The sequence below is a fragment of the Perissodus microlepis genome, chromosome 11 (genome assembly GCF_051167445.1).
Source record: "Perissodus microlepis isolate ML-2025 ecotype Zambia chromosome 11, ASM5116744v1, whole genome shotgun sequence".
Taxonomy (NCBI): domain Eukaryota; kingdom Metazoa; phylum Chordata; class Actinopteri; order Cichliformes; family Cichlidae; genus Perissodus; species Perissodus microlepis.
This window is the reverse complement of record NC_140471.1, coordinates 17,406,208-17,429,134: the sequence shown is the minus strand read 5'-3', so window position 1 is coordinate 17,429,134 and position 22,927 is coordinate 17,406,208. Positions and strand designations below refer to the sequence as shown.

Sequence of the window (22,927 nt, the reverse complement as noted above, 5' to 3'; positions counted from 1 at the left end):
ATCAACACAATTTAAAAACTGATATATATATCACCTTGTTGCTTTGTCTTTAAGTGGTCATGTGATTGGCTTACCACGACTACTTTATTCTTCCTCAGTCAAACAGCAGCACTTTTTTTGCCCCCTTAGCTCCAGGTGTTGTGCTAGACAGTGATCGTGATTATCATCCGCGGGAGCGCGCACAGCTGCTTAAAGCGGTAGCATCCAGATTACTTACGTAGTCAGCTACTTCCGTGCAACTGATATAAGATGCGGTAAGCTGAACACAGCTTCAACCGTCTGTTTGTTGAAAAATAGTAACGGAGCGCATTTTCTTGTTAGTAACTGTAACGGCGTTGTAACGATAGGAATAGTAATTAGTTAGATTACTCGTTACTGAAAAAAGTAATGCCGTTATTCCCATCACTGTCAGTCACATATAAAATATTTTTTGATCAAGGATTCCTGCAACAGCTGGGAGAAAACAGAATTTAATGATTCCAGTAATGGAAGACGTAGGCGATGTAATTCCTACTTAGAGCAGGTAATCACTCGTTTGCAAGTGAAAATCCATAATTCCAAATCTAAGGAAAGTGAAATAAAATAGTAATCTCTCCAAACAGATATGAGTGGTGTAAGTGTTTGGAACTATACACACTTATAAAACATTTTCTCTACTATGTGTGAAGCTAAAACGGTTCTCCAGTTCTTGAGGAAAACATCATCTACCAAGGTATTCCAGGAACAGATGCAAACAAAGAGGGCAAGTGTTTAGGAAAAAGTCTGTGTGGACAAATTAAACTATTAAATATTCAACATATTAAACTCAGCAGTGAAAGCAGAGCTCAGAACCACAGTGCACTCGGGCTGCCAGGCTCATCTTTGCTGGGAGGCATGCATCTCTGTTGTCCAATGGAGCAGAGTCACTGTGTCAGTCCTCGCATGCCTGTGCACTGTTTACGTAATAACTATGTACCCAGTCACACACACAAGTGCACACATGCACACCAACACTGCTCTCCAAGGAGATGCATGGGAGCGGTGTGGCAGTCTGGCCTGTGGCTTTCTAGCTGTCAGTTTGAATTGTTGCTTTTTCCCCCTGAGACCATTCACCCCCGTGCTCCTTGGTTTACCTTTTGTCCTACTGTACTAACCCCCGATGACACTATTTTAGATTAGAGCCATATTTATCCACTCAATGGAACTGTTTTGATTTTGTATAAAAAAAAATGAATTTTATGTACACTTAACTGAACCCATTATTTTCTGTTACTCCCACACTTATTGGCAGGTTAAAGTTTCTAAAATGAGACAGTTGTCTGGTGTTTTCCATGTTTAGTGAAATTTTTGCAGTCTGGACAAACGGATGCCAAGAGCATGCAGAGCGTTGGCCAAAGGTACCTTCTGTTCCTCTGAGAGAAACAAGGGCATATTTTGTCATCGCTGTGTGTGTGTTTGTGGAGCAGCAGCGTGGCTGACCTCAGGCAGAGCTGTCTTGTGAATTGTGTTCATCAGTCAATAACAGCTATTTACAAGTGTCTTTTGGTTGGTATTTTGCTTTTATATAATGCCACTGAGATCCATTAGCTAAGTGCTAGCTTGATACTTCATTTAAAGCCTAAACGCGTGCTGTTGTTGTAGCCATGAAACCAGCAATCAAAATAGTCAGATTAATTATTGTCATTGTCATGCCAGCTTTTGTTAGATTGCTATACTTTAAATTATCTGATCTAATACAATGCTTTGCAAAATAATAGCTTGTTATTGTCTTAGCACAAAATCAATCAATTAATAAAGTCCTAAATGACCTGAAAACCTGATCAGGCTGTCAAATAAACAAACAAATCACAAAGAAAATCTTGAAACTTAATGAAGTGAATGTAAGAGCGTGAAATTTAGAAATGAATTGTGTGTCACCGTAAATGTATTGTTGATTGTTGTTTTTGATTTTCTTTCAGTGCAGCTGTGTGAAGTGTGAACTGAAAATCCTTTTGCTTCCTCTGTTTTAGCTGTGCACAGCTCATCTACCCAGTGTGTCAGATGCACCCAGTCATTACCAGGCAGTGTGCCGAGCCCTGTACACAGAAACCAGAGAGCTACGCACTTTCTTGGAGAAGATCAAGAGTGCCAAAGAGGTAGGGTCCTATGATAAAACAGATCAGGCATAACATTATGGCTATCTGCCTAATATTGTGTGAGTCCTTTTGCTGTCAAAACAGCCCTGACCCATCGAGTTTTGCTGTGGTATCTTCACCAAGATGTTAGCAACAGATTCTTTAACTCCTGCAAGTTGCAAGGTGGGACTTGTTTGTCCAGCACATCCCACACATGCTCAATTGGATTGAGATTTTGGAATTTGGAGGCCAAGATTTCAAATATCTCAACATCTCAAACGTGTGGTTGTGTTCCTCAAACCATTTCTGAACCATTACTGCTTTGTGTTAGGGCACATTATCCTGCTGAGAGAAGCCACAGCCATAAGGGAGTATTGTTTCCATTAAACAGTGTACATGGTCTGTAACGATGCTTAGGTAGGTGGTACGTGTAAAAGTACCATCCACATGGACCCAAGATTTCCCAGAAGAAACACTGCCCAAAGCATCACACTGCCTCTGCCAGCTTCCTTTCTTCCTATTGGTGCCAGGTGTTCCCCAGGTTAGCCACAGCCATGCACCCGGCCAGCCATGTGATGCAAAGGAAAACGTGATTCATCAGACCAAACCACCTTCATTGATTGCTCCGTGGTCCAGTTCTAATGCTCTCGCGCCCATTGTTGATGCTTTTGCTGGTGTACAGGGGTCAGCATGGGCACCCTGGCTGTTCTGCAGCTATGCAGCCTCATACACAACCAACTGTGAAGAACTGTGTATTCTGACACCTTTCTATCAGAATGGATGACATTTTTTGGCAATTTGAGCTACAGTAACTCTGTTGGATCAGAACACATTGGCAAGCCCTGTCTCCCCACGTGAATCACACTGCCTCTGCCGCCAATGACCCTGTTGCTGGTTCACCGCTTGGACCACTTTTGGTAGATGCTGACCACTGCAGACCAGGAACACCCCACAAAGAGCTGCAGTTTTGGAGATGGTCTGACTCAGTGGTCTGTGAGGAAGAGATGATCAGTATTATTCACTTCACCTGTCAGCGCTCATAATGTTATGCTTGATCAGTGTATGTTTTTATATTGCTAACACACATAGGATTTACAGTATTATAGTAAAAAGCTATGTTTACATTAATTGCAGTCAAAAAGACTTAGTGTAGTATTACTTAATCAAAGAGTTCTCAAATATCTTGCAAGGATCCCTTCATAATTGACTTAACTGGATCTGTTACAGCCTAATTTGATGATGGACTGGCTCACAGATTTCTTCATGCTCGGAAGTTAGCTGTCTGCCTAAGATGACTGATGTCATGACAAATTGTGCTGTGTCCAAATTAAACAAGAATTTCCGTCAGCCGAAAGTCAGAAAGGCAATAAAAGACAAAACGGAGGAAAATCTGCATAACTTAAATTTTTAATGATGGATAATAACGTTATGACTCACAGCTAATTATTTAGCTGACCACTTGGCTAGCCCTGAGAACAACTAACTAACTATTGATAGAGAAGACAATTTTTATGTAACAACCATAAATCTTATCTTAAGTATCAAAGATTCTTATAAACCACCTGAATGGTTTTTAGTTATATCACCATCACTAGACTGGACTGTAGCTTACAATACACATGAATGTGACTCACAAAGACATGAAGACAGTATGTGTGTGAAAGCCCTGTTTACTGTGTGACAGCGCAGAAGGCAGTCAGCTGATGCAGAAAGGCATCCGTGGGAATGGCTGGGGAAAGAGCGAATGAATTAATATACATGCGTGCTCAACCTACATTACTCATACTGTGATATAACCACAAATGATTCTGACTCACAGCTTTAAAAATGAAGATTTTATTGTCTTCATTTTATGGGCCGCTCATTAATTCTAATATACATGAATACTTGGAATAGAGGAATGAGAACAGAAATAAAACTACTGATTTCCTTACACAAGAACAAGCTATGAGGTTACAAAACAGCAACACATTTATGGTGACGGTGATGATTAAGAGCAAAACACTTGCAGTAGCAATTTTGATATAAACTGGTAAGGCAAGGGTGCTGTGTGCGGGTGACATGCCATGTACTGACACCCTCCCAGCTGACAGGTTGAAGTGAGCCACCATGAAAAAAATAGTGACATGTCTGTCGTGCATGTCAGACATAGATGACTAAATCTGCAGACATGCTGACTCTCAGTCTTCCAAGAGCGCTGAGTTCAGGTTCTCATAGCTAGCCTTCAGCCTGGCATGATCATGAAAACAGTCCTATTGTAGTGGCTGGAAGGTTTGCACCATAATATTTTAACAAGTTGTTCTCATACCACTGGAGATTAATTCTCTCCACAGCATTTTGTTGGTGTAATGCCTGTTGTAGGCAGGGATCCTGGCAGGTGATTTCTAATAATGTTCCCTAGAGATCGGTGATTAGCAGGTTTGCACAGACACAATGCAGATCTTTCTAAATCTTTCTAAAGAAAAGTCTTTGAGAGCAAATGTAATGGCAGTTGACAACGTGATTCTTTTACCAAAGATGTCTTATTGACTCATTTTTTTATTTCAAGTCATGTCTCGTTGCTCTGTTTTTATTTTATTTTTCTACCCAGCCATTAAGATCACAGGCAGGAGTCATTGTGGACTTTGTTTTCCTTGGGAGCATTTTGGAGCTCAGCTGTGGATTGGAACAGTTTCCTTAAGGAGCTGTGTGTATGTGTTTGTACGTCTCACCTCAGGGTTCCTTCCTGCTATGCACTACTGCTGCTGCCCTTTCACTGCGTGTAATGCATCTGAATGAATACAGGGGAGGATTAGGTCAGTTACGCAACTCTTAGGAAAGGAGAGTTTTATTGCAGAGTGGAACAGGCTAAGACAGAAACTTAAATTTGAGGAAAGTTGGGGGTTGCAGTAATTGTAAACTGAAGTCGTTACCATCGCTGTTTGTCATTTGTTAAAACTCAATAGCATACAGACGTATTTCTTGTACTCAGTTTTTTTTAAGTGCCAAAAGAAGTAGAGTCCGTTGTATAGTTTTGCGATGGTTCTTGTACCACATAAAATGTTGCACCATTTATACTATAATAGAAACAGGACTCATGTGTGGAACCTATAATGCTAATGCTAACGAATGACCTTTCCATCAGCCTCAGCTCTACTTTTTGTTTTGTGCTAATTAACAAGTTTAGTAATGCTAACACATATTTAAAATAGTTAAAACTATGAATAATATACCTGTTAAACATCACCTTAGCATTGTCATTGTGACCACCTATGCCATTCTTCTCATGCAATGTCAAAAGACCTTAGCATGCTAAAGTGCTAAAGCAAGATGGTAAACATAACATGCTAAACATCAAAATGTCACCACAAATAAATTTTAAAAGTTAACACGGTAAACAGATTTTATTAACAGTTATTTACAATAAGTATGATTAACAATTCCAGTAGCAGTTATATTTTCAAACCCCATATATATGTGAGAGGCACTAGCAAGTGAAAATCTGCGAGCCACTTCAAGGTACACTCCTGTCTAATAGCCATTACACTGTTTTTTGCTAAGACATTCCTTACTAGTGTCCTTTGAGGCAAGAAAAATAGAATAGGATAGCCAACTGTGCAGGAATACAATCTAGGCTATTCAGCAAATGCAACAGAAGAAGTCAATATGGGGCAGATTTAATAATGTGTTGCATTAAAAAAAAAAATACTACCAGTACTTACAAAGAGAGCACAGTGACAAGTTTGCGTGTAAAAGCTGGGAACTCACAGATTTTTGTGCTGAACCTGTTGCAAATGTTTTTTCAGGATTTTCTTTCTTGAGGCAAAAATGATGGATACATTTGCAATATGCACTTTACTGTTTATTGCTCAAATTTTTAGCACCAAAACAAAGGTATGTCTTATTTTGTTTGTGCTTGATGGTGAAATTAACTGTGATTAAGTAAAAATTATGCTATTTTAGCTATTTTGGCCCGTAAAAGAAATTTGGCCCTAAGAATTAATAGTAAGCTGATATAAGAAGCAGCAGCATAAAATGAGCGGCATCTGCCATTTCCCCTAATGACATATAGATTCATCCCTATTTAATCTAAACACATCAATCAGCGTTTAGTCCGTGTACAGACTCGTATACCTGCTACCTAACTGTAGACTCTGTAAAGAACCAAATGTGCCTAAATTCCTTTGAAACCCATTGTCCTGTTTGTGTGTTTTGGTGTTCTTTGTTAAACACATTTCAAAAAGTCCATCTTCATCCAACCACTGCTACCAGACATCGCTGCCAAATAAAGCCCCTTTATCTTTCCACAGAGATGCCTCCTGCTGATGAACAGCAGCTAAATTAGTGGTGATTCACAGACAACTTGTGCTCCTAATTGCTCAGGGTTGCGTGCTTCTTGTCAGCTGTTAAGAGAGAAAATGAATGAATAATATCAACAGAAGGCAGAATTACTAAGGTTTTACATGCAGTTGGCAAATGCCCTGAATATTTTATTTTGTGGCCCCTTTAGCAGCAAAAAGGTTTCATTCACATTGTGGATTACTTTTCATGATTTAATTAATGCAGAACACGTGGAAGAAGCTGCTCAAGTGGAATGGAAAATATGTTGCTTTGATCTGATCTGGAGTTTTGCTGTCCATCCAAATGAGATAATGGTGTTTTACAGCAGTTGAACTAAGCTGTTGTTATGCTCTTCACTGGCTAGATTATCAGTGCTTTATTTTGATGGGCTGTCATAAAGCATCAGGGACCATCTTGTTATCTTTTGACTGGAGTACTGTATGCACTGTAGACATATTGACTTGTGATGCACCAAAAAGCCTGTTGCGAGTGATGTTATGTAAGCAGTCAGTCAACACAGCTGTGCCCCCGTAGGTTGATGGTGAATTCTAATTTCCCCTGTGACCTGAGGTTTTAACTCGGCAGTCAGCTGGGCAAACTCCCGTGATTGTCTTACCAAACTTTCCCCTCCGGTGACATGATCAGGACAGCCTCACTGCAAAGATTAACCAGAGGAAACACATTTTCAGTCTGTCTACTGCTTTTTACAAGCTTGTTATGGTCTTATCCTGTTAATATAAAAGTTAAAGGGGAACATTAAAGGGGACTTGCTTCCATACTTCATACTTCTTGTCATAATGTCTCAAGTTATTAAATTATTAAATTATAATGTCTTAAATTATTATTATTTTCCAATAATAATAATAATAAAGATATGCATTAAGCTTCTTCAGTTCTTACAGCTTGAGTTTCTGCAAAACTTTCCAGTAAGAGAACTATGATTTTACAGAGGGGGATCTTTAAAAGTCTGGAACTAATAGTGAGTGTTTGAAGCCAGAGACTAACATCAGGAGCTGCATAACAGGCAGCATGAGAGAAATAAAGATTTTTGTAGCTGTGAATTCAAAGCTATTTGAGTGAAGCCACTTAACAGCTTACATATAGGAACTGGATGAAGTCCATGTCTTGTTATTTACCAAAACAACACTTTTTATATTTGATCTTGTTCTTTTTCACCAGAACCTCCGTAAGATGGAGGAGGAGTCATCGGAGGAGCCTGGCCGAGACCTGAACGAGTTACAGAATGCTGACTGGGTATGCAATGTTCAACCTTTGACTGTAGCCTCAAATGTTTACGTGAATTCATATATCACGGTAAACACACAGTAATCAAAGAACTTCTCAGGAACCATGCTGAGATTGATATGGCCATGGCACATGATGATGGCGCCCTGTTTCCCTGTTCTGTGTGCAAGCAGAGGCTAGCCTCTCTTTTCTACACTGGGTTCCTCTTTCACTACTTCTTCTCCTCTCAGGCTCGATTCTGGGTTCAGGTGATGAGGGACCTGCGTGAAGGAGTCAAGCTGAAGAAGGTGCAGGAGCGTCAGTACAACCCTCTGCCTATTGAGTACCAGCTCACTCCCTATGAGATGCTCATGGATGACATCAGGTCCAAACGCTACAAACTGCGTAAAGTCATGGTCAGTGTCAAAACATGTGTTGCAGCTTTGAAAATATTACTCGAATGCTGCACTCAGTGCTGCACTGTTGTTTTGATCCAGCAGGAAAAAGCTTGTTTCGTGAAAATCATAAGGTTGCATTGATTATTATTGGATACAGTATAACTGTGCCTTTCAATAATGTGATGAAACCCATATGGAAAAGATATATATAAATCTTATAAAGTTTTTATCTGTCTTGTATGAAACTTGTATGAAAAGCATACAAGAGTGAAAACACATATAAGATCCCTTGAAAAATTATATAATGAAACTTGTATGTTTTGTATACTTACTAAAAAAATATATGAAAGTAATGAGAAAGTGGCCACTTTCATGAGTAAATCATATATGAATCACTCAGAAAATGTTATGTTACATGCTATGTTACATTTAATGGCATCTAGTCAATGGAAATTTCACTTGATTGTTTTAGATTCTTTTTATACCAAACATATTTTCCTTAATGATTTAAATAAATAAACCTTTGATTTTATATATTTCAGCTGCATTTTACTCAAACATTATGGCTTCATGTTTATGAGGGCAAAGAATCACTTTTTTTAGTGTACTATTGAGTTTTGTTTTTAGTCTTTTAAGGCTTCAGTGTGATACCTGAAGTTGTTGTGTAAGTCCACGTCTAGAAAACACACCACCACAGTTCAAATCATTTAATGAAATGCTCCAGAAAACGGTACCATAACGGGTTGCTTTGGTGTAAACTTGCATATGCATGACTTTACTCTTCCATTTGGCATTATTCATAGTAAAACTGAAAACTTTAAAAAATATTTTGTAATTATTGTGATCGCTGATTAAAGTCTTTCTATTTAGCAGTGAGGAGTTGCTGCTTTTATATTAGAACCATTATTGAATATTACTAGTTTTTTGACTGTCAGATGACCCAAGCATGATTTAACGTCTTGGGCTCTGAGAACGACGCTGGAAAATTTGACAGCCTTGATGATAATTAAAAATAATCATCAACCTCAGCTTTATGTAATGGTCTTGGGTTTGGTTGTCTTGCAACAGAAAATTTAAAAATGTCCATATATACTTTTTTGATATTGTGTTTTTATATTATTTGAGTTTGGATTATTTAATTTTTCCATCCATCATGTTCTCCATCTAGTAAATGACCTCCTGAAAGAAGCAGCGTTTGTCTGAGCTAATATAAGCAGACCAATTGTTCCTTTGCTTCAGGTCAATGGAGACATCCCACCAAGATTAAAGAAAAGTGCTCATGAAGTCATCCTGGAGTTCATCAGGTCCAGACCCCCTCTCAATCCCGTGAGTACTGACAAATCTGATTGATTTAAATATTAAAACTGAGATTAAACCAATAATCCCTCTACACATTTGCGAATTAGTAAACACAAATAAGGATTTTTAACAAAGACATTTCCTGCTTCTAACCTGGTGTTATTTGTGGGAAACACTGTGACTCTCATGTCAGGAGATGGTTTATAGGTTGATTTGCTGTTGCTAAAGCCAAAATCATCCCGATGATTAGACTTGACTATTTCCACTACATGTGATCGACTGTAAATCCAGACTCTGTAAAGCACATGGGTGTTCACGTCTCACTGCAGCCTGAATTCGGAGAAATAATGGATTCTGTGCTGATATCAATCTTGCAGCAGGATTAGCAGGCTGCTTTTTCAGCAGTGCTCTCATCTCTCAGCAATCAGGTGAACAATCAGTCAAAGTAGACCCGAAGAGGCGAAGAGAAGCAGGCCTGCAGGCTACAACCCTGTACATTTGTGTCAGTGTTGGTATGCTCCCTTTTTCACTCCGTGCCACCCATCATCATCCCACACTACTTAGGTGTCAGCTCGGAAGCTGAAGCCACAGACTCAGCCTCCTCCCACGCTGCACGAGCGGATCCTGGAGGAGATCAAAGCAGAGCGGAAACTTCGCCCGGTCTCTCCTGACGAGGTCCGCAGAGGAAGGCTGGGTAAGGAGGCGTCCCGCTTCATTGTCCCTGCTCTTGGTATTTTTTAGTCCCGTTGGTGCACACTCACGTGCACACTCCCATACACATGCAACCATACTTCGCTCTAAAATTTTAAGACGTTTTAAGCTGAAGTATGGATCTGATGCCTGCACCTCAGAATCACATACGAAGTGTGCACTAGCTTCATTACTTTGAGCTGTTTCTGTTCTTTTCTATGTTCCTACTTTGTGCCTATGCTCTGTGCTATTGTAGCTGCTGCTGCCTAACCGTTCATATTTGTGTTGCAACTAATGCCTATTATTGTTTTTTGGCTTATATTGTTTGCAACAGAGTATAAGTCGTATGCCGCAATAATGCTAAGTGTCTGCAACTTCTATTAACACACTGAACCCAGTACTGTGTTGTCTGCAGTGTCTCCCCATTGGCTGACTTATTCAAAAATCCTCTTATCTCTCGTCATGAAAGCAATGAAACCTTTGGGATCTGAAATAAGACAATAAGCATGCCATTTCAATTCTTTTCTCACTAAATACCAACTTCTTGTATGTACAGTAGTAAGTCTTGACTTGATGTGCCTCTATCACAAACAATAACTGTCCATGGCGTTTCTCGTTGCAGTAATTCGGCCACTTAGCATGTCTTTCAGTTTTGACGCGTCAGGTAAAGTCTCCCTCGCTGCTTACCTGGCTTTTCATCACTTTCTGTTCCCCGCTTTGTTGTGGCTGCTCATCTGTTCTGTCAGCACGAACAAACACACAGACACAGATACACACTTTTAGTGCATCAATCTACATATTGTACACACATTTCATGTTGTGCTTCATCGTTTGGTGATTGCCTTCTTTGGAGGTGAAACATGGACCCGTGGGACACTGGTCAGTAGGAGGATGCTGATGAGAGCGAGGTGACATGAGTGGCACGCTGAACTACATCCACAGGCCATGCTTTAAACTTGTAAAGCTGTGCATGGTGTGTTTTACATGCTATTATGTATGCTAGTATAAGCAACATTAACCTTAAAACCAGGGAAATCAAATGAACGTTCAGACCATTTTTTTGCACGTTGAAATCTGAGGCAAAGCTTGAACATGAAAATCTCGAAAACCTTTAAAGATAAAAACCCGAACCTGCCTGAGTATTGGCTAGTTAAAATACGAGGAAAACAAACAATCTGTCCTGTAAAGTCTCATATTTTAGCACACACTGATTCATTTCACATTGCAAAAGACAATTAGTGACAATGTCTGAATGTTATGTTGTTATATTTCTCAAAAATTCAAACTTTGCCTTAGATTTCAGTGTGCAAAACAAAAGAAAATTCAAAAAATAATAGAAAATATATGAACAGATCATTTAAAAGAAATCTTGAAAAGTATTTGATGTGACTTTATCCTACAGACCAACAAAAAACAGGCTTATGTTCAAAACTCACTGCCTTTCATTTGTCATAAAAGGAATCTTTACTTTGTGTAATATATGTCTTCGATTGGAAGAGATTACATCGCCTCACAGCCAGACTGAGATATTTAAAGTGTTTAGAGGTGCTAAAAACAAGAAGAATTTTATTCACAATGTCGCTGTTTTGTTTTTGTTTTTTTGCATGTAGCGTTCTGAAGGAAGGATGGTAAAATTACATCACTGCTTTCTATACAAACATCTTCTTCTTTTTTTAAAAAAAATACTGTTGGCTGTTAAAATGATTGCAGCCTTGAGAAAACAGTTTATTTTAGTCAGTCTTCATGTTAAAGGAAATTCCTGTACCTCCTGAAAAATATTCCTGCTGTTGCTTCTTGGGAAAAGTGACACCTTTTCCAAGCACTTAGTCTCTTAAAGGTTCCTCTATAATGTGAAACTTCAGTAGAAGTGAGCTGCCAGCTATCTAATCAAGGGTTGGCAAGGAACAGCCAAAAGCATACGTGACACCTCAACGTCTCCAAGAATCTATACAAAAGAGTCTTTCGTGTGCAGCAGTGACTTTGCAGAATCGAGCCAGTGCGCAGGTGGACCGGTGCGCAGCCTCATGCTCTGCACAGCATAGTAAAATATAGTCTAAGATGACGAGCTACAGGCTACCAGCAGTGGAACATGCCCAGGGTTCAAATTTGGAGATAGTGTTGTGATTGCGATGCAGGTGGCCAATTTAGAATAATCCTGTGCTCCACTTTCTCTCCTACTGAAGCCAGTGTCTCTCAAAACAGCTCCCTCATTTGTGTTGTCTGTTGACCTGTGTGTAAAACCTTCCCTTTATAATCACTCATTCCCATATGATGTGACCATATTGATAACTCTGTACTTTGTGGGGATTTTACATTCCCGCTGACAAATTAATGAGTATGGCTAAGGGGAAATAGATTTCATGAGATTAAATGCTGCGATCACAAGTCTTAGTGAGGTATCATGTCCCTGCGCGCAGCGTTGGGCCTTCGTGATAGCTTATTGTTTTAAAGGCAATGTGAGCAGGCGGTGCTGCTTGGTTCTACTTAAATTGTCATTAAAATGTGACATTAAGTATTTTGTTTTAGTTGTGCATTAGTTGAGAAGGTTGATGCCACTCTCTCTGTGCTTTTGTTTAATGCTAGAGTCAGCAGGTGATTAGATTAGCAACAAGGGTGTGACTTGGGTAATGTGATTGGCTCCCTGGGGTCCCCTACAAAAAATTGAAAGGAAAATGTCAAATTAATCGATCCGTAATGGGAGTGATGTTTCAAATTACATAACGCTAGAATAAAAACGTAAGACAAACGTTATATTATACATAAATACATATTTAGGTCTAAAAACACTTAATAACAAAATTGTATAACATTACCCTAATTTTTGCTTTAATATCATAGTAATAGTAGTATCATAGTAATACACTGTTTGCATGTTGTTACTGTAGTGTTACTACAATTTTGTAGAAAAGTGTGTAAGTGGTCTGGTGATTTTGCGACCTAACAGCAATACTGTCACCACATTATCAGCTTGTAATGGTACAACTTTGTAAAAAAAAAACTATATGCTACTGTGCAAAAGTCTTGAGCCACTCTTTGTTTCTTTATATTTTGCTTTTAAGGAGCCAGACTTTCTTGTATCTTTTAAGTGGTCTTGAGCAGTAGTTCTTCAAGCTTTCTGAAGTTTTTCTTAAGCCTCTTAATAATGATCTGTGAATCATTCAAGTATAAAAAGTGTTTGCAATATAACTTTAAAGACTTTGAAGACTAACGAAGAGGCAAGCCTGAAAATGCAAATGAACAGTGTCTGAAAGGTCACATCCTTAAGAAACAGGGGGAAAGAATCCGGCAAAGACCTGACACAGAGGGTAGCTGTTAAGAAACCATTCTTAAAGAAGGGAAACTGGGAGAAATGGCAGGTAGGTTTGCCAAATTATACAAGGACTGGACTTAAAATCAGTAGAAATAAGTCTGATGAATGAAACTTGAAAATCTGACATTTTCAGGAGGAGGGACGTAAAACCGCGAGTGTTCATAGTCATCTGTAAAACACGGTGGAGGCTCTGTCATGGTTTTGTGCTGCAATCCAGACAGTTTTTAAAATCTTGTTAAAATTGATGGAATTACAAAGAAAAACACCACTAATTTTTGATCCACCATCCAATACCAGCTAGAAATTGGCTGACAGCATGACAATGATCCCAAACAAACCAAACTCTCAAATCAGAACTCTTGCATGGTATGCAATGCAATGTTGACTTGAGCTCATCACAGGTATTATTGAAGCGTTTGTTCTATTTACTGCAAAACTACACAGCAGATGTGCTGCCCCTCCCCGAGCCTGGTTCTGCTGGAGGTCTCTTCCTGTTAAAAGGAAGGTCTTTTACCCCTCTATCTCTGAGTGCCTGCTAGTAGGGGACCAGTCGATCACTGGAGTTCTCTCTCTCTCTGGAGCCTATTCCATCTACCATAGAGCGAGAGCTGGGCTACACCCTGGTCATGTCGTTGATCTGAAGCACGGCTAAGATGCTTAAACATTAGACATAAAAAAATCAAATGAAACCTTAACTGAACTGAAAGCTGTGGTCTTTATGCTGAACTGAGCTGACCCATCTTGACTTAGCCAGGCAACATGAGAGTGATACTAAACTTCTTCTTCTAACCCACACAAAGACAGATAATATGTTAAAAACCATGTCTATTTTAAATCATTTTATAGACAAAATAAAAACATTTAATATCAGATTTTGCACTAAATACTTTAGAATCAAAATGACTCCTTTGTAGGGTCAGTATTTTAACATTGAGCAGTTATACGTTTCATGATGTAATCCAGACAACAGACCCATTTCCCTGTAGCTGCACACATACACAAAGTATCCCAAAGTATTCTGTCAAACACAAATCTGTTTACTACTTCAGTCACTCCATTTTATTTGGATATAAACTGCAGGTGTACTGAGTGGTGAATTTACTTATAGCCATCTTATTAAAGGAGGTCTCCCTTTTAGGTTTCGGCAAAACTCGCAGTATGCCGCAGGATTTATTCCGTACTGGAATAGGTAACGTATGAGCAATGCTGTGGTTTGGAAGGCCATGTTTGCATTTTAACCTAATGGTCTTGTCTGTTTTGTCTCCTCCCTGCCCGCCAGCTTTAAACTAATATCTCCTCTTTTTGAATATGTGAATGCTGAGACTTGGGTGAAACAAAGAAAGGGTTTAGAATGATGGCTGAATAGAGAAAAACTGGTGATGTAGGTTCTTAGGAATCTTTGGTCATAAAAAGACTGGGCAGCAGGAACAGAGCTCGTGTTGAGACGATGAGCTCATGTGGATGCTTTTCCCACAAACAAGAGGCTGAAGGGAGAAAGGAGAGTTTCAGAGTTCCCACCAATCCTATCAGCTGTGTTTTTATCTGTCTCTTGCAGCACTCGCTTGTCTGCTTTTCCCATACTCCCTGCCTCCAAACCCTCTCATCAGGTTGTCTTTTTGCTTTATCCAGAAATTAGTCAGAATCAGGCAGCTTGGTATTGTAGGTGGTTGATTTTAATGTTGTCTTTTCTACTTTTAGACTTTAGCCAGTAAAGAGTGTCTGTTTAGTAAATTGGGAAATTTGGTTTCAAGGACTTAGCTTTCCCTAAAAACGTTCCCTGGGGGTTGATATGGGAGAGAAGCTTTTTTTTTTAGGAGTCCACAGTTTAAATATTTCATGAAGAAGGCATCCATGCTCTGCGTGTAACACCGCCCTGCTCCTATGCTTCCCCTTAGGAAAAACGTAACCTTCGCCAACCTCTTTAACCTTTCGGCAACTCTCAAAACTCAGTCCTCTGTAACATCATTCATTGCATCCTTTCACCTCACCACCCACTGAAACCCACTACAACTTGAAAACTCTGTTTCCCCATATAACAAATGGGATAGTAAAAGAAAGATGCAAAGTATAACCTGTTTGGATGCAAAGAATCAAGAGAGGATGTGTTTTGGGTTTCGTTTCAACTGCTGTGCCTGAATGACACTCTCCTGTGTGACTCTATGCAGATGAGTTCAGCCCACGTATGGGCAGGAGGACATCCAGCTCTCTGTCTCTCACCAACGGATCTGGATCACCCAGAGTCGAACCCTCTGGATCTCAGTCAGTTCCTCAGAGAAAGAGGCTCCTGAAGGCTCCCAGCCTCGCTGAACTGGACAGCTCTGACTCTGAAGTGCGTTTCTGTGTATTAGAATTTTCTTTTTCCTAGATGCATTTACTTTGTGCAGAAAAAGTGATGACTGAAGTGCATGTGTATTCTGTGCATTCAGGATGAGATTGTTGGACACAAATCAGCGAGCAGCTCCAGCGTGGCGACATCTCTGATGGATGACACTTCCCCAGAATCTGTGCTGGGGAAGAAAAGTGAGTCAGGAAGCCTTTCGACGCCCCCTGCCTCCTTAACTAAGCTATCTGCTGGCAGTGATCGATGGCTTTTAATCTTGCAGCCTTGCCAGTCATGTTTCCCAAAGTCTTTTCATTTGAAAGATTATTTATAATCAGTAGGTCTTGAGCCAAAGATTAACCAATCAATTGCTTCTTTGCAGTTAAACTTGCTCTTTTTTCTCTCTCTCTCTCTCTTACGTTCTATCTATGAACATCAGCTCCACCCATGTTCCTGCCCATCTCCTCTACACCTCAACCAGAGAGGCGTAAGACCCCCCAGAGAAGACACTCTATTGAGAAGGAAACACCCACAAATGTCCGACCGTTTCAGCCGCCCTCCAAGCAGAGCTCCAAGTCCCTGGTGAGCTTTGTGTATCATTTAAAAATAAACATTTGGAAATAGGATTCAGTTCAGTTCAATTCAGTTTTATTTATATAGCGCCAAATCACAACAACAGTCACCTCAAGGCGCTTTATGTTATAAGTTAAATACACTACAATAATAGTGAGAAAACCCCAACAACCACACGATCCCCTGTGAGCAAGCACTTGGTGACAGTGGGAAGGAAAAACATGTAACCTTGTAACAAGAAAAAAACTCCAGCTGAACCAGCCTCAGGGAGGGGCAGCCAACTGTCACGACTGATTGGGGGGTTAGGGGAGAAAGACAAGACAAAACACACACTTTGGAAGAGAATCAGAACTGGACCAGATTGAAATCAAAAAAACCAAATCTACTAATGCATTAGTTTCAAAGGATATTCCTTCGATTGCTGTTTTGACTCGTTCCAGTGGCTGTCAGTGTCCAGTGTGGTCAAATAACTTAATAATCAAAAGAAGCAGAGGGAGAACGAGGTAAGTATGCAGAGCATCAAGATCTGTAGGGAAATGAGGAAGGATTGAAACTAAACACACATGCTGTCATCTCTCTTCTGTTTGCCCCTTTCTCAGGATTTCTTCCCTCCTCCTTCTTTTACCAGAACCATCGAGTCCCTGTATCTCTGTTAAATTGCAGGCTTTCTGTTCTTCCTCCCTCCCACAGACACACACACCTCCACCTTCTCTTGCTCAGGTTGGAATCGAAATCTCGCATCACTCCTGGATTCCCTTCCTTCTCCACCCTTCTCCCTCCACTCTGTGCCCTTTGTGGAGCTCCAACCCTATCGAGGTGTTTGTGTTGGGGTTGGTGAAGACACTTTTTGATCTGTGCAGGAAGGTTTACATCCTTCGAAGAGACTCGGCCGAGGTTTGCCCGTCTCCCACCAGTCTGTCCCGTCATAATAACCGTAGCTGCTCATCCTCCTAATTCTTCACTAGATATCATTCACCTAGAGCAGGCTGAGGACATTGCTTTGGATATCTAACACAGTGGCTCAAGCGTATAGCAACATAGAACTAACAAAGAACTGTCCGAGCGTTTACAGGAAATAACAGGAAAGACGAACATAGGATCAAAGATCTCTTTTTTTCATGTTTCTGAACACTAAAAAGTGAATTTGAAGTTTCCTCTCCTCCTCGTTTCTGGTAACAGAGAGTAATGGGAAGAACCACGGTGCGTTAACTTGTACTTCAGCAGTCAATCAAGGATTCATAATGTACGACTGTTACAAAGGCCCTGAGGATGCCCTGAGTAGCAGACAAACACACCTTGTGGCTACAAACATATACAGCCTCCCCTTACAATAAAACCACAGTCATCTAGGATGTTCCCTTATTTAATATTGCTCTCTTTGTTCCTTGAGTTCCATGTAGACATGGTCAAGACCACATTAGGTGCCCCTCCTATGGGCTAAGAACAGGAAACTGAGGGCCCAATTCACACTGGCTCACCAAGATTGCACAACAGAAGAACAGGTTGGAAAAACGGCGCATGGTCTGACGAGTTTCTGTTTCTGCTGCCGCATTCAGACGCTAGGGTCACAATGTCTGTATAAATACTTAAGCCTGCTGATGGTGTAATGGTTTGGGGGATATTTTCTTGGCACACATTTTGCCCCTTAGGACCAACTGAGCATTGTTTTAATGCCACAGCCTGCCTGAGTATTGTTGCTGACCATGTCCATCCCTTATGACCACAGTGTATCATGTTCTGATGGCTGCTTCCAGCTGGATAACAAATATAAAAAGAAATTCTCTTTTTTTAGCCAGTTCTTGAAGACAATCATTGCACGCTTTGTGAACACTATTTCTCGGCACTGCTGCAGGAATAAAGTGTTCACTGTTTTTTCCACATCACGATTCTCCTCTGAGCTGCCTTTTCTTTCACTGAACAATGAGGATATTTTTATGACCCAATTGTATGACCCACTCTCAGTGCTCTTAAAGGTGCAGGAGAGTTGTGCATGTGTGTGCTGAATGAAAAACACTGAGTCCTGTGTTTTGAGTCTGCTGGGTCCACTCACTGCTGTGCGTATAATTCTTGTTGTTGCTGCAGGAGGAGTTTTGTTTTCCTGTGGAGTGTCTGTCTCTGACTGTGGAGGAGGTGATGCACATCAGGCAGGTGCTGGTGAAGGCAGAGCTGGAGAAGTTCCAGCAGTACAAAGACATCTACAATGCCATGAAGAAGGGGAAGGTAATGCATTTTTTTATTGCCTAGGTTAATTCTATTATAAAGAAGTAATCTCTCTTTAATAAACAGGGATTACTTACTCTTTCTAAATAAGCACAGTTAAATTATAACACCATAAGTGGGTTAGGGTTAGGGAAACTTTTATCCTGAGAAAAATGTTTTTTTGGTTCCAAATACCTTCTTTATATTTACTGCAATCTCTATATTTCTGTTGCAGCTTTGCTTCTGTTGTCGAGCCAAAAGGTTTTCCTTCTTCACCTGGTCCTACACCTGCCAGTTCTGCAAAAAGTAAACAATTTCAGATGATTATCTTCATCTTTTTCATTAATACTCTTCTGTTTATAATTATTTAAGGATCTATGGCTGCTTTTGTTTATTCCTTCTCCTGTAACTTCTGTCAATCGTCTCTTTGCAGGCCTGTGTGCGCACAGTGCTGCAAAAAGGTAAGGCACGTGGGATAAATAAGTCCTCTTCTGCAGTATCACATCTTTGTGCTGGTGACAATAAAGTGGACCTCTTTAAAATAAATAAGTAAATAGTGTAAGATACTTCCTAATGTGGCAAATTGTGGTCACTGATCTTTGGCTAATTACTTCCCAATCAACCAAATTCAAACTGACGACACTCTTCTCTCTTGTTTTGCATCATTGCTGTGCTTCCATACGCATTGTGAGGAAGTTTTATCTCTTTCATACATGCCTTCCATCTCTGACAGATGCGGCTGCCATCCAAACCTTATTCCAGCTTGCCCATCTACTCCATTGGCTCCACCAACACTCTCCCCAGGGAGAGAATAAGTGCCATGGCTTCTGTAGGACAAGGACTGTCAGTGGCTGGAGCCCCAGGTCCATCTAAACCAGGAGGGGCTGCTGCATCCCCCGCTTTGAAAGAACCTGCAAAAGGAGCATCTAAAGGTCCCAGAAAAGCTCCTGGGGCAGCGACAACAGCAGCAGCTGCTAAAACTGACAAGTCCTCCAGTAACCCACAGCGCCACAGCATCCAGAAGACTATGTCTAAGTAAGAGCTATGAACAACACTATTCAATCTAGAAATAGCAGTGCAAAAATCAAAAGGAGGAGATCATACATCTCGTGTTCGTCATCACAAACTGCACACACCATGCAAAGTAAAGGCCTTATTCATTGTAGCTACTACTGCTTGGTACAGCGTGTCCTCTTCAGTCAGAAGATTTGTTGGGTGTTGCTGACATCTAGTGGATAAAATTGCAACTACCACATCAGAAACTGCTTGGCTGATTGTCAAAATTTACCAAATCATTCAGCGTCCTTATCACAAAAGCAGCAAGAAAATCATGAAGTTTGGATTTAATTTACCTGTATTATCATGCATGACTGAACTTTTCATTAAGTCTTTTCAGGATGAGTTGTTTCATGTGTTTTTTTGTTTTTAAACACATTTAATTGATAACCCATGGATTAAGTTAGCTATGAATGCACATTTTAGATCATTTGAAACCAAAGCTAATTCACATTGTTAATATATCAAAACAATGTTGTGTTTCGCTCCCGTTCAAGCCGAGCTCCTCTGCTGTTTCTGTCTCTGTAGGTTTTCGAAGCACGGCTCTTTAAAGTCTCATGAAGAACTGGAGCTTCCCCCAGAGCTGACGGAGGACTGGGCTACCATGGAGGTCTGTGTGGACTGCAAGAAGTTCATCTGTGACATAATCGCCTCCAGCAAACACAGTCTGTCACTGGCCACCAAGAGGGCTCGCTTAAAACGCAAGACACAGTCATTCTACATGTCCTCCCCTAAAGGAAGGGAGGAGTACCATCCCTCTGAACGAACAATCAATGAAATCTGAAACTCTGTACCTCTCCTTCTGGCTGCTTCCAGCTCCAATGGCACAACACTGGATATGATCTTACTGTATTAGTGGACGTGAGTCGGAGAAAGCTGCCTGAATGGCTGTAAGAACCTTGGTGGTGAATAGTGAGGTTTCTGGCTGCTGTGTCCCGATCGTGATCAGCTTCTCTAGACAATACTGTAGATCTGCCAGTCTTTTTTTGTGTTTTTTTTTAAATAATATCATTAATATATCAGAAATACCTTTAATGTGTGGACACAGGCATTTGACTCAACAGAGACAAAGTGCAAAGGGGACTGACTTCCTTCCTCCATGATGGTGCCACGGTCTGTTCCACCTAAACTCGCGTTCACATAAAAAGCACAAAACAGAAAAGCGATCGTATTGTAAACTAAGAGTGACGGTCATCAAAAAGAAGATAAAACTGTACATTTTGTATGGGCTATAATTTAGTTTTTTACATGTATGTACAGTAAAATCGATAAAATGTCACCCTCTGTTTTCAGTTCAGACTTTTGCTGATGATGCTCAGGGAGACTCTCACTCCTCTCTGCTATTGACAGCGCTCTTGAAACCATGCTTCCTTGAGAAATTCAAGCTAAATTACACGTTTTATTTTCCTCCAAAGGTTGCTACACAAAGAGAAATATCACCTGCTTTTATGTTGACTATAGTGCCAAATAATAACTCCTTAAATATATATGTCTCCTGATGTAGTTATTGATTTATGCAGTGGTCTTGCAAATGGAGGAAGACCACCTCAATCGCTCCAGTCTCTGTTAAAGTGAAATATTCATGTGTAATTAGACAATGATCAAAGTTCTTTAAAACACTCCTGTCATGCTTTTTCTTTTGCCATCTATATATTGTTATAATATATTAAACATTGCCACGCTTCAAATACTGATACCAGCCTATGTCTAAATAATCTCTCGGAGTCAAAAGCTCATGCAAACGTTGTGTTTGTGAGGGGCAGCCAATCAGAATAAAGTTGATCTGGCTCCACCAAGGCCCAGTATATTATAAACAAGGATTTTAACAAAAATATAGAGATTAAAATAAGCCCAAAATGCCCTCTGAAAAACAAAGAAAAACATTTATCAGTGTTTAATGCTAATAAATATTATAAATGTACTTAATCAGATCTGTGCAGGTGGTTTAGATCAGGGATAAGTGACAGCAGTGTGGTGCTCCAGTTATTTAGTTTTGCTTTTCTCAGAAATATCTTATCAAAGGTGCTTTAGGGGGAAAAAGGTCAAAACACAGCTGAGCCTATGTTATTGAGATTTCTAGTCCCTACCATTAACTGGTAAATGCCTTTTAAAATCTTTTAAACTGCACACCACTTGGCATGCACAGATGTCTCTAAGGTGCTTTTTTTTTTGTTAATTTGTGTGGTATAAATAAAGCTGATTTGAACTTTTTCAAAAGACAAGTTATAACATTAATTAATTCTCCAATCAGTCTAAAATCATGATCTCACCACAATCTATCCCAGTTTACTTTTGTGATGAACCAGTTTTGATCAGTTGTGAAGTTACGCTTGCACCCTGACGAGCTTCTATAGGCAAAAATCTCCAGCTATCATTAAATCCCGACTTGGAAATGGAAGCATATGAATGACATCACCTGTTTCTAGGCAGAAGCAAAAGCACAAGCAAAGTATCTTTGATTAAAGGGAATCAAAACATCTAACAAATGTTGAGTTCACCTGCGATCCCCTCACTCCTACTCAGAGGCTGATTGAGGAAAGACACAATTTTAGGACTGTAACAAAAATAATAATAATAATAATAATTTCAGACATTACTATGACCCAGATGGTTCAGATTTGCCTTTAAGTATTTTACCTGAAATATGTGCATTACAGCATCTTTTCAAAACATACCTTAAACTGATGCAACGCTCTTGCTTTCCCATGAATCAAGTTAATGATTTGTTTCTGTATGTTTGCAAAGATGAATCATAATACATAAAATAACAGCACGCTGCCCAGCTTTCAGTCACTCAGAGTTAATGTTAATACAATGCCTTTATGATTTCTTTTTTGTCATTCATAGTCTCACTGGCAGAGAGATATAACTTCCTCATAGCCTGGATGTTTATTTTACACTTCATCGCATTCCACGTCTTTTCATATTTTGCCTTAAAAGATGCCTTTTGTTATCGCTCTCATCTGTTGAACAGTCGTCTGCTGTTACTGTACATACATCGTTTCAAAGGGTTTGTTCTAACGTTCAGGTGCGTTGCCTCAAACATGACAGTGCTGACAATGAGACTGCTGTAGAGCTGAGAGGGAAATTGTCCATCTGTGAAGAACAGGAGGGCTGCGAAGTCTTCAGAAGAAACCTCTCAGTGTGACAGACAGCATCATGCATGTACTACAGTGTAGCTTGTACCTTCAGTCTGTATTACCTTCAAGCTGTAACTCCCTGCAGAGAGTGCAACAAATGACAAGTATAAACAATAAACTGTAATGCAATAGCTGACCACAGCCTCATCATTTATTTATCCTCATCATTTATTTATTCATCTTTTATTTTAAAGTATCCAAAAACATAATGTCTTGTTTTTTCAAGTGTCTCCAAGTGTCTACTAGAGATGGTAGGAAGTCTTTATTCAGTCCTGGATCATAATTTGATCCATGGTTTCGTTAGT

At 39.9% G+C, this 22,927-nt stretch overlaps 1 protein-coding gene across 5 annotated transcripts in view; it reads left to right on the top strand.

Moving 5' to 3' along the window:
- LOC146377481 (protein spire homolog 1-like) overlaps positions 1 to 22,758 on the top strand; it is a 39,451-nt gene extending 16,693 nt beyond the window's left edge. The window contains exons 4-18 of one of the 5 annotated variants that reach the window (XM_084942925.1): positions 1,989 to 2,114; positions 7,593 to 7,667; positions 7,889 to 8,053; positions 9,275 to 9,361; positions 9,899 to 10,028; positions 10,647 to 10,688; positions 15,500 to 15,663; positions 15,761 to 15,854; positions 16,094 to 16,236; positions 16,918 to 17,121; positions 18,310 to 18,447; positions 18,662 to 18,732; positions 18,860 to 18,887; positions 19,160 to 19,461; positions 20,011 to 22,758. In XM_084942925.1, coding sequence (XP_084799051.1) covers positions 1,989 to 2,114; positions 7,593 to 7,667; positions 7,889 to 8,053; positions 9,275 to 9,361; positions 9,899 to 10,028; positions 10,647 to 10,688; positions 15,500 to 15,663; positions 15,761 to 15,854; positions 16,094 to 16,236; positions 16,918 to 17,121; positions 18,310 to 18,447; positions 18,662 to 18,732; positions 18,860 to 18,887; positions 19,160 to 19,461; positions 20,011 to 20,266 — 2,025 coding nt within the window. In that variant the 3' untranslated portion in view covers positions 20,267 to 22,758. Of the gene's footprint in view, positions 1 to 1,988; positions 2,115 to 7,592; positions 7,668 to 7,888; positions 8,054 to 9,274; positions 9,362 to 9,898; positions 10,029 to 10,646; positions 10,689 to 14,472; positions 14,524 to 15,499; positions 15,664 to 15,760; positions 15,855 to 16,093; positions 16,237 to 16,917; positions 17,122 to 18,309; positions 18,448 to 18,661; positions 18,733 to 18,859; positions 18,888 to 19,159; positions 19,462 to 20,010 lie in introns of all 5 variants that reach the window. The other 4 variants (XM_084942929.1, XM_084942926.1, XM_084942927.1 and 1 more) reach the window with 4 other exon arrangements.
- Positions 22,759 to 22,927: the final 169 nt, after the last annotated feature.